At 34.2% G+C, this 15,628-nt stretch overlaps 1 protein-coding gene across 1 annotated transcript in view; it reads right to left on the reverse strand.

Moving 5' to 3' along the window:
* The window catches only part of CALCRL (calcitonin receptor like receptor), a 45,020-nt gene that overhangs the window by 11,500 nt on the left and 17,892 nt on the right, over window positions 1–15,628 (reverse strand). The window contains 4 exon segments of the mRNA XM_030324588.1: window positions 2,497–2,563; window positions 2,647–2,707; window positions 4,929–5,082; window positions 8,347–8,473. Of these exon segments, the coding sequence (XP_030180448.1) occupies window positions 2,497–2,563; window positions 2,647–2,707; window positions 4,929–5,082; window positions 8,347–8,473 (409 nt within the window).

Raw genomic sequence — 15,628 nt, forward strand, 5'->3', positions numbered from 1 at the left:
CGGACTTAAATATCTCTCACTAAACACAAATTAAATGTATCCCCTCTCAGCTTCCCTTTGGCAGGATCTCAAAAGTGCTGTAGCCACTTGAATTCCACCCAGCTCAAGTGGAAATGTGACAGGGGAAGTCTGAGTGGAAAGAAACCGATTGAGGTTGAAATATTTTATTTATAAAAAATGTACTTAAGCATGTGACCATATAAACAATTGCTAAGTCCCCTCCCAAGACCTTGGAATTGGCCAGAACCAGTGAGGAGCCCTCGAAATTAAACAGACAGAACAATTTATCCTGGTAGAAAAATAGGCTCCTGCTGTTTTGTTAAGCCAAGAAAATGGAAAAAGTTTTATGCAAATAATGTGGATTTTCACTTCCTTTCCTACAGAGTAGATGGGTTATATTTCTATGTGATATTCTACCCTAGCTGTACCATCTACTCTTCCCTCCCAAAATGGATGTGGAGAGGCTTTTCTAAGGATTTTGTTAGTTACGATTACATTTTTCATTTGCTAAGGTTCCTTTACTTATTTCCTGAACCTCTCTGATTTAAGCATTTGAATTAATACCCCTTTGCAGAATAGTCAGATCTCTTGTAATAAATTTTGCCTTATGTTCTGTAAGCTCCTGGGTGGCCCCAAAACGTGTCTTATTTCTTCTAACTCTCCTCAGAACAGAATCAGAGTATTATGTAGAAGTTACAAGAAACTTTTTAAAGCATTTTCTTTGGACAGTTTTTTGTTTTGTTTTGTTTTTTTTGTTTGTACTTTTTTTTTTTTTTGTATTGTAGGCACTGGGTTAGCAGGATGCATCTCATATAATTCTTACAATAACCTATGAGGTATCCATTCTTATTATTCCCTAATCACGGAAGAGACAACAGATGCACTGAGAGTTTAAATACAAAACAAAACAAAACAAAGCAGAACTTGCCCTGAGATACCCAGCCAGATGTAGTAGAACTAGGTTTCGGTGCAGGCTCTTTCAAAGAATACTAGGATATCTCAAGGTACAACTTAAACACAGTGTGTCGTGCATGTCCCCAGTAGGTGCAGGGCAGAAGGGAAGGAAATGTTTCTGCCTATGAAATTCTCACTAGAGTCTACATTACAGTATATTAAAATTTCTATAAATGATATAATGAATTCCATGTGTTAATTTTTGAACTGGCTGTCTTATGTGGCCAGGCACAAGTCAGAGGTTTGACATTTGTTAATGTGCTTTATACATGCCAGGCTAAGTACTGTATATGTATTACCAAATTTAACTCTTTGTTAAAAGGATTTAAAAATCAGTACTATAATATTCTTTATTTTACCAGGGAAGGAAGGACTTGAGACACAATGTAATTAGTTTAATTGCCTGGGGTCATACAGCCAGTCAAAGGTGGAAAAGGAGTTCAAGCCCAGGCCTTCAGCCTCCAGAAGCTTCCCTCTTAATTGTGACTTGTTTTTGACAATGGCTTGAACAGTGTTCAAACATAATAATATACTAACCTACAGCTAGCAAATATAGTAAAATAATAGAAGAATATTTGTCTAAAACAAAGCATTTGAAAACAAGGTTTAGGAAGCTCTGAATTTTGGCTGAGAAACATACCACCTTTATCTTTTTATATATAATTGAGTATCAGTTGTAATTACCATCTCAGAGAGTGAAATTACATTTGGGTCTCTAATGCTATATGAAAAAAAAGTATGTTAATCTGGATTAATTTATTTCCCTATTGAAACAATGTAATAAAAGCATTGAATGTGACTTCTGTTTCATTGTAACCACACTTAAAAATGTCCAATTGGTGTATTCATATTAAATGATGATCATTATAATAATAAAACAATAGTTTAACCAATACTCTCTTTTTCCAAATTAAAGTCTTTTCTCTATGGGACTATTACTCTTACTACCAACATAGGTGCGTGGGTTTTTCCCATTTGCCATTCCTACTCACATCATCTATACCCTCTGCTCTTCTCTTCTGCTCTGTGCCCCAGGAAACTCAGAGGCACCTCTAAAGATTGCATCATCGTTCAAGCTTTCTTGCTCTCTGATATTTGCTTCACTTAGCCAAAGGGAAGAACCAAGAAATCAGGGCATAGGAAAAGAGAAGTTTCGGTATTTCTTCCTCCTTCTTCTTCCCTACCAGGCTGTGGTTTTGGCAGTGGCTGTGTTCTTCCACTCAAATCGAGACCTCCTGTTGGGCCACTCCTCCCAGCACTGGTCTAAATCCAGTAACACTGTTCTGACCCCTCTTGGGGTCTAGCCCCATTAACAGCTTCCCACTGCCAATTCTGGGTGCCTGGCCATCCCTTAGGAATTAGCTCCTGTTCTGTCCCTGCCTTCACTTCAAATACAACACATTTATTGCACTGTCTTCAATTAAACACTGTGAACATGTCATTATTTCCCCCAGGATCTTGAAAGATATCATAGGCCAAATGATTCAGGAAATAAAGTTGAAATATGAACATCATGAAAAAAGGAAAATTTTAATTACATACCAGTAAAGCAGCACAAATTGGACCATGGATAATATAGAGGAGATGGGTATCAGAACTGATCCAGCAGCTTGGGGAAAAAACAGGAAAATTATGTTGAAGACTTTCATTTTACTTAGTTCCAATAGAAATCAGAAAGAGAGATTATCTTACTTGTCATTGTAATATAAGCTTCTTGCAACAGCATGTATACAAGCAGGGATCAGTGGAAATCCTGTAAATATCAAATGAAAAGAAAATAAACAAGCAACTTTCTCTGTAGATGGAATTTCTAAAATGTGTCATAAAATATGAAACTCCGAGGTACTCTCGGAACAAACATAACTGGTCACTATATGTTTATTGAATAAATATTATGAAGTATTTGTTATTTATATATTCAGGTGTGTGTGTGTGTGTGTGTGTGTGTGTGTGCGTGTGTGTGTGTGTGTGTGTGTGTGTGTGGTTTCTTCTAATAGAAGTCATTTTGAATCTGTGGACTTCAGAGCCTAAGTCCATAATTTTACTGCCTAAGCCCCAAGACTTAGAAGAATTCAATAGATTTTCTTTTTCTAAGTTACTTCTTTACTTATTTTGAGAGAGAGAGTGCAAGTGGGGGAAAGGTAGACAGAGAGAATCCCAAGCAGGCTCCTTGAACAGTCAGCTCAGAGCCTGACATGGGACTCTAACCCAAAAACCATGAGATCATGACAGGATCCGAAAACAAGAATCAGATGCTCAACTGACTAAGCCACCAAGGAGCCCCAAGAATTCATATATATTTTCTATGATATGCAATTGGCCAATACTTAGTAGATAGTCAGATGTGGGAAGAAGTTGAGACTGATCAGGTGAAGAAAAAGAGAAAGATGATATATATATATATATATATATATATATATATATATATATATCAGATATTTGTATGTTTTTACCATTCTAAATCAGATTTTTCCAAAATAAAATGAAAAAATGTTTTATAAAGGTAACCTTACTAAATATACTGAATATACTAAAGAGTGTGTGTGTGTGTGTGTGTGTGTGTGTGTACATACCTCCATCTATCAGTGTCTATTTGTTGTCTGGTAACCTTACTAAATATACTGAATATACTAAAGAGAGTGTGTGTGTGTGTGTGTGTGTGTGTGTGTGTACATACCTCCATCTATCAGTGTCTATTTGTTGTCTGGTAACCTTACTAAATATACTGAATATACTAAAGAGTGTGTGTGTGTGTGTGTGTGTGTGTGTGTGTATACATACCTCCATCTATCAGTGTCTATTTGTTGTCTATTTGTTGTCTATTTGTTGTCTGGCCGGATAGATAGGCAGATTGATATAGGGAAGTATAATTTCAGTTATGTTTCTGGAAACTAGCCCAATTGAATTCATTTTAAACATTATATATTTTGCATTATTCTACTTATTTTTAAAAATATGCTAGGGGGCACCTGGGCGGCTCAGTCAGTTAAGTGTCTATCTCTTGTTTTTGGTTCAGGACATGACCTTATGGTTTGTGAGTTCAAGACCTGTGGCAGGATCTGTACTGAAAGCACAGAGCCTGCTTGGGAGTCTCTCTCTCCATCTCTCTCTGCCTCTTCCCTGCTTGCACTCTCTCTCTCTCTCTTTCAGGATAAATAAATAAAATAAATGTGACTTTAAAAAAATAAATAAAAATATGCTAGAAGCACAAATCAAGAAACAGGCTCTTAATTACAGAGAACAAACCGATGATTACCAGAGGGGAGGTGGGTTTAAGTAGGTGATGGGGATTAAGGAGTGCACTTTTCATGATGAACACTGGGTGATATATGGAATTGTTCACTCATGATATTGTACACCTGAAACTAATATAACACTGTATGTTAACTAACCAGAATTAAAAAAAAAAACTTAAAAATAAGAAGAAAAAGATAAGAAAATATGCTAAAAGTGTATCATTATTTGCTTTGTGAATGATACCATGTCAGGAGATTGTGTGGAAAAATAGATCTTTTGTGTGCCTTTATTCAATAACTGATCCCTCTACCCTTACAATAAAATGATATTTTTTAAAAAAACAAACTTTTTCAGAGTGGAACTTCAAAGCTGGTTAAGCCCAATGCCCTCATTTTGCACGTAGGAATAAGGAGATTCAGAATAATACAAAGACTAGATCCCTAATTCATGATTCCAATTCTATTGTGTTAGCCACTGCTTATTCAGCCAAGATACACATTGGAATATTAAATAGAAAAAAAAACAACAACATTGTATTATTGACCTTTTGACTACTGAAAACAATGAGTCAGTGGTACTTTTAAAAATATTTCAACTTACAGCAATAATCAAAGGTTAGTTGCCTGATGTTGTTTAAGAATGATTAATAATAAGGAAAATTGTATTTCAAAGGAACTCTGCATCTTCCAAGAGCTTTCTTAAAAGGTGAGGCAGCACATACCTATAATGGCACTTACCCCAGCCAAGCAAATAATACCACATCAAGTGCTGCTTTTCCGCAAACACGGCCACCACAATGAGTGTGTGTAGGTAAATGCCTTCACAAAGCATCCAAAAGTAGTTACAGCCCATCAGGTAAAGATGAATGAACTGAGATACTTTACAACTAATCTGTGAGAAAAAAAGAAAGAAGAAAGCAATCAGTATTTATGAATTCACATGTAAAGCAATAGTCTAGTTTAACTTAGTTATACAGAAATATGGAATTTTCTCTCCTCTACACAAAATCTTATGCGCTAATGATTAAGACTGTAAAATGCCAGTCTTCATCCTGATCTAATTGTGCCTCAAAAGTTTTTAGCCACTGACTCTAAAGATATATAATGATATACATCCCAAGAAATGTGTAAATTCCAAATTTATTACATTTAGTGGATGTGTATTTTCCAAATACGCTTTTTCGTGAAAAGTGCCCAACAATTCAAAGTCTTGCATATAACTGCTATCAATGCAACTACTTAGTGAATAATAATCTAGCGAGCCATATTTTATCTTATTCATAAATGAGGTTGAGGATTTCTTGTAAGTAAAAAGAAGAAAAAAAATATGATTTCCTTCCTCTTCTCCTGAGATCTCCACTTTCTCTTCTCTATTCTTAGGGATAGGAAGAGGAAGGTTCAAATACAGGGTAAATATGAAGAAGGAAGAGATATATTTTACTCTCTTAGAAAGGAGAATAAATTTAAAGCTCTCCCAGAAATATACGGCCAATCACTCTCATGAGCTCCTAATTATCTGTTCAATAAATATTTAATGGCAATTATTATTTTTGATATAAATATTTTTTTCACTAAAAAGAAAGCTGGAAGTGAAATACATGGAAAATAAATACTTTGTTAACATAGAATAGTAATCATAACATTTGCATATTAGGTAGCTTAAAGTATTTTTTATATATTGTTTTATTTAATCTTTAATGCTGTGTGGCACAATTTATCACTAGGCACATATCTCATGGATAGAAAACTGAGAGAAGTTAAGTGATTTGCTAATATTCATATAATATCAACCCAGGTTACACCCTGAACACAAGTCTTATAATTCTAATTTTGTTTTCATGATTATACACAATGCTTTCTACCTGAAGGACATTGATAAAACTTCGTCTCCCATTAAATACATTGGCAGAATGCATAACATTAAATTTTAAATAAAGTATCTTGATGTCAAACACAACATTATATTAACAGAGTCTTCTCAAAGGTAATAATGAGTTATTCAATTATATTCTATAGAAATAATGGACTTCAGCTTCAAATTTTTTACCTGTTATAGTTTTTAGTTATGCACATCTAATTGGGCTTCTTACTACTAACTTCCCTTAAAAATAATCTATCAGCCACCATGATAAAAAGACTTAAAACATGCTTCACAAACATATTTTTATGAAGGGCATTGCTGATATAAACAACAAATTTTCCAAGAATACATGAAGAACAACTATATTATAGCTTGCAATTTGCACATTAAATACAATATCATCATATCTAAATGTAAGATTTATCATCTCTTGCTCTGCAGCTTCTTGACAAAACTCCTAATCTCTTTGCTCTAGAGAAATTCACTCTTAAATGATAGCCCAGTAGCCAGTTTTTTTTATATTGTTAATTATATCCCAGTGTGTTTCCTCACCCAGTGATGTTAGAGTGGAACATATACTAGATGAAGCAATCCGGATACATATGTGCAAACAATGCAGGGAATCTTAGCATTTTGGAAATTACCCCAATACAGACATAAAACACATAGGAGAGTATTGTTTATTGACCCATTGAGTGAAAATTCCTTCCCTTCCCTGATTTCAGTAACTAGATAACTTAATCTTTAAAAAAAACATTTTATATACACAATACATATCCACTCCTCCACAAATCCATATCCAAAACTGTAGTATGGATTCTACAAACATTACAAAAGTAGATGATTTTAAATACTTGAATATATGTTTGTTATTTTTGGAGATACTTGGATTTAAATATAGCTCACATGTACATATAGTTTACATAAAATGTGTGCATTTGTATAAGTATACTTGCGTTTATGTTTTAAAATATGGCTTTTATATTATGACAGTCTCTGTGCTTATTTTTGTGTATCTTTTGATACTCATCCTAAAAATTGTGTTTCCAGAAACAGACCCTTAAATACAGAGAACAAGCTATTGTTACCAGAGATGGAAAGTAGGAGAGCCGGGAGATGGGCAAAATGGGTGAAGGGAACTGGGAAGCACAGGCTTCCATCCTATGGAATGAATAAGTCATGGGAATAAGAGGTATAGCATAGAAAATATAGTCAATGGTATTGTAATAGTGATGTACAGCGACAGGTGAGAGCTACACTTGTGGTCAGAAAAGCATATAGTGTTGTTGAATCACTATGTTATACACTAAAACTAATGTAACATTGTGTGGAAACTGTACTTCAATAAAAATTTTTTTTTAAATTTTTTTTTCAACGTTTTTATTTATTTTTTGGGGGGACAGAGAGAGACAGAGCATGAACGGGGGAGGGGCAGAGAGAGAGGGAGACACAGAATCGGAAACAGGCTCCAGGCTCTGAGCCCTCAGCCCAGAGCCCGACGCGGGGCTCGAACTCACGGACCGCGAGATCGTGACCTGGCTGAAGTCGGACGCTTAACCGACTGCGCCACCCAGGCGCCCCTCAATAAAAATTTTTTTAAAGAAAAAAATTGTACTTCCAAAGGCGTTATAGAGAAACAATTTATAAATATTTGCCTAGATAATGAAGACTTAGTAGAGTCCTTTAAAAATTTAATGTAAAGAAGTTTAATGTATAAGTCATTTTCCTCTAGTTTTATCAACTATTTAAAGTCAGCCTGATCCCAAATGTAGGATAGGAATTTTTCTATTACCATGTCTTGTTTTTTCTAACTACACAATTATTTGCTTTGATTAATTTTTAAAATTCAACTGAGTAGATGTTATGTGGTCATAAATTCTTATGTCCCACTAGCAGCAGGACCCTAAGCATAAAATGAGGTAAATTTTATATATATATATATATATATATATATATATATATATATATAGTTTATATATGATATGTATATGTATCATATATAAATAATTTAAGCATAGAAATGTATTCTTCCTCTTGATAGTCAACTTTTATAACCTGGGAAATACTGAGATGTATTTACCTTTGTAGATTGGTTATATATATATATATATATATATATATATATATATTCTCCATATGCCAGACCCTATTTTGTGTGTGTATACACACACACACACATATGTATTTATACACACTTACATATATCAGGACACCCCCCCACCCACGCACCCACCACCGTTCACATTTCTTTCCCTCTAACCTTTGAACCTAAGGATACAATCTCATTTTACTTACAGGATTTGTGGCCACTAAAGCCTGGTTGTTGGCCACTGCAGTGAGATGAATGATTGTTACAACAGAGTTACAAACAAAGGAGAAAAATAGATTTTTGTGCAAGGTAATCCTTTGGCAACTTAGGCTCCTAAAAGGCAAGAGAAATCACATATTTTATTTTTTTTAATAATAGTTGAAATGAGATACATTCACAGTTCATAGCAGCTGCTCCAAATATGGAAGAATTCTTTTTTCTCCCCAAGATTCACTCAATAAATCTTAATTAGGGAAAACCTATAATGCTTTAAAACAGAGACAAATGAGTTGCTTCAGTATGGGGAGACACACATAGGAACAGGAAGTTTGCCTATACAGGACCTCTACATAAATTTCTTCTATTAATCTCTTACCATGGTTAATATTTTAATTTATTCTGAAAAATGTAGAAACTGAGATTCAGTGAAGTTAGATAATGGATTAAAAAATCCTACAACTGATTAATTTGAAAACTTTGGGTCTGTCAGATTCTCACACAGATAATGCTCTTTTCACTATACCACATAGGTTTTCCTGTTTATATAGCCTGTTTATGATTGTGGTTGTCCTGTTTATAGAGCCTCTGTGTGGTGGTAGTGATTATGCATACCAAGCATGAGAAAGATAACACTGTATTCAGAGTAGATAAACTGATAAAAATATAGACTTAGCAATCAATGAGATTGTTCAGCTCTACTGAATTTTTTTCTAATTGGCCCAGTCATATGTGAGATATGAAAATATTACCACCTTTTACTGGAGGTCCTCCTATGTAAAACAAAATTAAATAAATTTTAGGAAAAGTCATTATTAATGACAGGAAATACTATTCCTCAGATTGAATCCACATCTACCTTACCAGATTGTCCACATATGACTGAATTACTTATGCTCAAAGACCAACTCAGGTTCTTTCTTCTTCAAGAAGCATTTATTTGAGGGTTTATTATGGGTAACGTTTTAAACTACTAGAAAGGAATCCTTTAAACTGAATAACTATATCAAAACTAAACAAAAATATAGGAAGATATGAAGAAGGATTTCATTACAGAAATTAATATGGTCAATTTAGATAATCTATCCTATAGAATACAAACTAATGACTTCTACTTTGGAAACTTTAAGAAGATTTTAACTTAATTTTATCACTATATCACCTTATCCTAAGTAAACTATGTGCCCAGGATACTATAGTTAGGGTGGGATGCCAAGGTTTTCTATATTTAAAAATGCAAAGTTTAAGCTATATTGTCTCTGAAATTTCTTCCAGCTATAGATCTGTGACTTTATATATAGCTTTAGTATTTTAAAGGGTCTAGAAGTGAATTCAATCCAAATCCGTATTCACTTACATGCCTTCCACAGAAGTGGGTGCTATGAGGGAGGCAATGAAAAGTCTTCATGAATGACATGGCTCTTAAGTCAATCATTGAGCATAAGACAGTTATATGCGACAAGTATGTGAAATCCAGCTGGAACCCTTCAGAATAGAAACAGCTGAGACCTGCTAGTGTTTTCATATTCGAGAGTCCTTGATTTGACTTTGCAGTGCGTGAGGTAGGGAGGTGTGGACAGGGACCAAAAAACAAAGCATAGATGATATTCTATAGAAAGAAGAATCTCCAAAAGTTTTTTTTTTAACAGAGAAGTGGCATGACTGCTGTTACTATTTAAGTAAAGTCAACATTGATACAAAGATGGCTCTCTTTTGATAAAATACCACAGCAGTGACAAGTGTTTTATGTTCGCTGAGAGTGAAGAAAATTAATGAGTGTGAGAAAAGACCTAGTAAAGAATATTCTTTTCAGGATCATTTATATTATGTATAGTTTATTTATGTATTTATTTTTATTTTTATTTTGTAATTGATCACTCGTCTATGATGAGCATTATGAACATGTAAAATATGTCCACATGGTCTTATTTTAAAATGCCTTCCTTGGGTTTATTCTGTGTCCGTGCAGTGCCAATTATTTATAGAGAAAAACTGCTCACCCATGCAAATATACACTTTTTTTTCATAACAGAATTTGAATAACTCAGCTACCATCATGGGAAAAATAAAATAAAATGTTTTCCTTAGCTGGGCTATTTTGCCCCTTTCTGCTGAACACACTTATATTTGGGTCCGTTGGTTAAGACATATATATAAACACAAAATTTCATAGTTTTCAAATTATGGCCAAAATACTAGGAAGGTTTGCTTAGACAGAAAATAAGAAATGTTTGTAAAGAGTAAGTTGGAATGAAGGAAAACAAACACTAAAGAAGGCTTTTAAAAATGACATTCATAATAGAAGAGCCAAAAGATAAGCTAAGGGACATAAAATGCACAGCATTTATATTATGACTATTGGGATTCATAATATTCACATGTGCAAAGATTAAAAATAAATAAAATGGAATGCTAACTAATTAGCTGAAAGTAATTTAAACTTTCTTTGTGTACACTTAAGCTTCCTTTTTTCCTCTATGATAGTATCTCTGTTCCTTTCAGAATTCCCTCCTTTCTGATGACTCTGCTCCTACCTCAATCTTGTTTGAAAGTTAAGGACATAAAAACAAACTGCCTGCATCTATTCTCTTCTAAAGATATAGCTATTTTGAGTCTAGTAGCAAAAACAAACAAAAAGAACAGCTTCTTAGTCTCTTACTCTGTGATGAAGAGAGATACTGCATTTCTTTCTTTAGAACACAAATAAAGCCATATGATGGGTAAAAGTTTGAAATAATAGAATGAACTCCTATTATAAATAAAATATTTAATATAAAAACCAAATACTTAAGAGGATACATGAAATCATTTCAGTACAGAGACATAAAGCTTATTTTGAGTGTTTTACAAAATCGTCTAAATAACATGGGCAACATAGATAATCCACCCTATAGAATTCAAGCCAAATACTTTGTTTTATGAACCCTGATATCCAGTTTAGCTGTCCATGTTGTTGTCTTAAACTGAACCACTGCAAAATAAATTCACTTTGTGTTGTGTAAGTATGTCCAACTATCTGTAATATTAGCCTATAGCTATTGCTTTAGTGTCTTCCATTTCTTCCTCCAGGTTCTGTGCAACTTAAATGCAGACAGATGCTGTCCCACACATGCTTTCTATCAAGACCTAGTGGTAAAAATGCTCAAATGTTTCTAGTGCTGCATATTGTTTTTCTCTAAACATATTCATTAACACATGTAAGTACATCAGTACAAATAAAATCAATTGGTAAATGAAAACCAAAATACATCCTTGATAAACACATTGGTTTCTTTAAATAAAACTCTAAAAATATTCAGGTATTTTTTTTCAAATGCAACCGATTTCACCTACTGTAAATTTTAAAATGTGCTTCTTTTACTCAAAATATTAAAACAATTGTTTCATACACTTGGAGAATGTTTCACAAAACACTCTGCTTTGTTTTAATGTTATAGTATCCCTTTCTATCCTAGTGTAGCCACAGAATAGAAAATGTGGTTTGTGGGTTTGGATTGTTTCCATTTCATATTCTTACATATGATTATTTTAGAGTATATTTTTTAATGTTTATTTATTTATTTTGAGAGAAACGGAGAGAGAGAGAGAGAGAGAGAGAGAGAGAGCTCAAGTAGGGGAGAGGCAGAGAGATGGGGGGAGAGAGAGAATCCCAAGCAGGCTCTACGGTGTTAGCGATGAGACTGACAAGAGGCTTGATCTCACTAACCATGATTTCATGACCTGAGCCAAAATCGAGTTGGACGCTTAATTGACTGAGCCAGCCAGGTGCCCCAGAATCTATTTCAACGTGCAATTTGACAATCAGAGTGTTAGAGGCAGTTGATGTAAGTGTGTCAACAAATCATCATACCTCATGTGTAATCTAACTATGCCTCTCAGTTCTCTTTTGGAACAATTAGAAGCAGGTCGTATCAAGTCAGTACACATATTTCAGAGTGGGTTTTGAAACCTGGCCTGAGAATGAATCTGGACTGTATTATCTACTGATATTATGATTTAGGGCAAATTATTTAAAAACTCTAATCCCTGGTTTCTGCATCTGTAATATAGGGATAACAATACTTCATAAGATTGAATGAAAGGTGGCGTGAGATAAATCATGTCTAGTGTTTTTGGCATAATATCTCACCCATGTTAAGTTAGCTATTTTTTTAACACAGCTGTCATATGGCTGATTTTATTCAAGTTCTCCAATGTTGGTTTTCTCTCACAAACAATAAAATAGCATCAAGTTTTAGTAACCTAAAACTGCCCATGTTTTAAGTAATACAATGAAACAAAAATTGCCGTCTTTTTGTTACAAAGCAAAAGCATTTAGCATTAGAAAGATAATTTACATGTGATGAAGAGCAGGAGACCAAGCAACCTGAATTATCTCCCTAGGCATTTCATCCTTCCCAGAGTTGCCTCCAAATGACTGCTTTCATTATCATACAGGCCCCAAGTATTATGCTGTCCCATATTCAAAGTTCTGCCACACTATGAACAAAATATGTTGCCTTTTTTTCCCATTTGGTTTTGACCTAAGATAGAAATTTCCAAACTACTTTCACTCAATACTAATCCTGAGCAAAACTAGTAAGGGAAAGAGGAAATATAAACAATATAAGAATAGCCCAGTCTAAAAAGTACTGCTTTCTTATGCTAGTGTATCTAATTTAATTTCTTAATGCTCAGCTCTTTTCCCAAGAAAACATTAACCATGTATCTGAGAGGAAAGCCCAGGCTAATCTGAACATAGCTAAGAAACAGGCAGAAATCAATACATGTATTACAAGGGAAAGTCGGGGCACCTGGGTGACTCTGTTGGTTAAGCATCCAACTTTGGCTCAGGTCATGATCTCATGGTTTGTGAGTTCGAGCCCCGCATTGAGCTTTGTGCACTAACAGTGTGGAGTCTGCTTGGGATTCACTCTCTCTTTCTCTCTCTCTGCCCTCCCCCCACTCTGTCTCTCTCTAAATAAATAAATAAACTTTTTTTTTAAAAAAAGGAAAATCAGTGTGGTTATTTTTTGTCTACTGAAGGGAACCTTGAGTTGATGTATTCACCTGGATAGGTATGACACAAAATACACGTAACCTCTATCAATAGATCTTTTTGGAGGCTGCTTCTAATCCATTTAATCAGATTAGGAAGCGTACAAGAGTGTTTCAACCAAAGTGCTCAACGAAAGTTCTTCTGGAGGGAAATGGTTGCTCTTCTCTATCATGCTCCCTTCTCCTTTGCCCCTGCCTTTCAAGGTTGCTCAGTTAAGATAACATATGAATATGGGCTGCCTAAGGAACAGATGTGCACATTTTGTGTGGCCAGAAGGCTTTCTCATGTGTGAGCTGCCCCATGCAAGAGTTCCTCCTGCTCTTCTAACGGGCAGGAAGCCAAGAGAAGAAACAGGCTTTCTGAATGACTGTGATTCTTACACTCCCCCAAAAGACCCTTTTAGAGATAAAATTCGCAATAATGGCAGCCACCATTTATTGAGCTTTTAGAATAGACACAGAGGTAAGTACTTCACTCTCATTATATGATGTAATAACCCCCTGAAATATCATTATCCTTTAATAAAATTGAAGTAAGTTGCTCCAGGTCACAATCCTATTAAGTGATCTGTTGAATTTGAATTTTGAATTTTGAGAAAATAATAAAGCTTCTGTCTCCTTCAGTATTCATTTAATCACTTATAACTATTTATTGATGCATAAGTAATATATTGTGTAATATTTCTAGGTATTGAAGAAACAGTTGTGAATAATATGGATGTCACTCAGGTGGAGGGTAAATTCACATATAAATTACATCACGTAATTCCTGGTAGTGTTATATCCTTTTTAGAAATTAAATAGGATTAAGAAATAGATAAATACTGTGGCCAGAGTGAGGGGAGACACAAGATAGAAATGAAACAGGAGAAGAATATGGGAGAAAAGCATTCCAAGGGGATTAAGAAGTTACTCTGAGTCAAAGTTCAAAAAAAAAAAATGAGCTTAGAGTTTTTAAGGGGCACAAAGGACAGGGTGAAAAAAGGCACAAGGCAAGACTCCACATTGTTTTTTTTTTCTATTCTAAGATGAAGAAAATTAAAGAGTATAATTTACTAAATGATTTTTGATTCTGAAGCTCATACTCTTTTGTGTTACATTTCAGTGTTCTATTAGCCAATGTTAGCAGCATACTGTTCAGTCATTTTTGGGTTTTGTTTTCCCTAACTACTAAAAAGATGCTATACTTTAAAGGGTTTACTTTGGCTTTCTTCTAATATATAGTCATATCCATGGGTACAGTCTAGGAAAATAAACTATGCCTGCAAGAGTGGAAAACCAAATTGCAAAAAATATTATCAGTTTGGGGTTCTCTATCTCAAATCATTATTTATGTTCTCTATCTCAAATTATTAACTTTTAACTCGTTCAAATGACTGTATCAAGCAGTGAATCATTCGTTTTCTTAAAATGATTTGTCATTCTATTTCCATGAAAATTTGTGATGCCTAAATAGTGCTTGTTTCAACTTACACAAGCAAAATCGATTAAATATACCTATAAAGAAGTTACATATTTATTAGAAATAATAACAGAAATATGTGATCTTTAACATTCAGTTATAACTCAAGTAATAAGTTTGCTGTTTACAATAACTCCAAATTATTTAATTCAGTTAATTTACTTTAATTTCTATACCTGGGACTCTTCTCCATAAACCAGTAATAGCAATTATGTCATAGTGGAACTGGTTTTTGTTAGAGTAAATTTATTACTTCTTGTACTACTGTCTCCTTACTCAGCTCTGATACTCTAATGTGGAAATGCAATGCTTTTATTATTTAATTACAATGGGCATACTTAAAAAACTTTCCAACCAAGACTCACATTACTGAGTAGGAATGTTTTCACTTCTCACTGTGTTTAGTTTGAGGGAGATGGATTTCAGCACATTGATTGAAATTCACTAATTTGGAAATAGACTGCATATGACCTAATGAAATGTTACTTGAAATACTGCGGTTAATTAACCATTGTTCAATGTTAAGCTGAAGGACACCTGGGAAACATGCAGCAGAATAAAATAGGTCTCAGAACCATAGTGCCTAACAAACTTACATTGACTGAAATGTACCAAAAAGTTGAGAGAGCAAGGATGATTCTGGATAGGCACTGAGAAGTATGTTACTCAGGGACCACTTGATGACTGTTTCCGAACTCAATCATTGTCAAACCTCTGACGGGGCAGGTTTGCCAGATTTTAAACAACTTATGTAAGTGAAAAGTTCTAATTTG

This window comes from Lynx canadensis, chromosome C1 (assembly GCF_007474595.2).
Source record: "Lynx canadensis isolate LIC74 chromosome C1, mLynCan4.pri.v2, whole genome shotgun sequence".
Classification (NCBI taxonomy): domain Eukaryota; kingdom Metazoa; phylum Chordata; class Mammalia; order Carnivora; family Felidae; genus Lynx; species Lynx canadensis.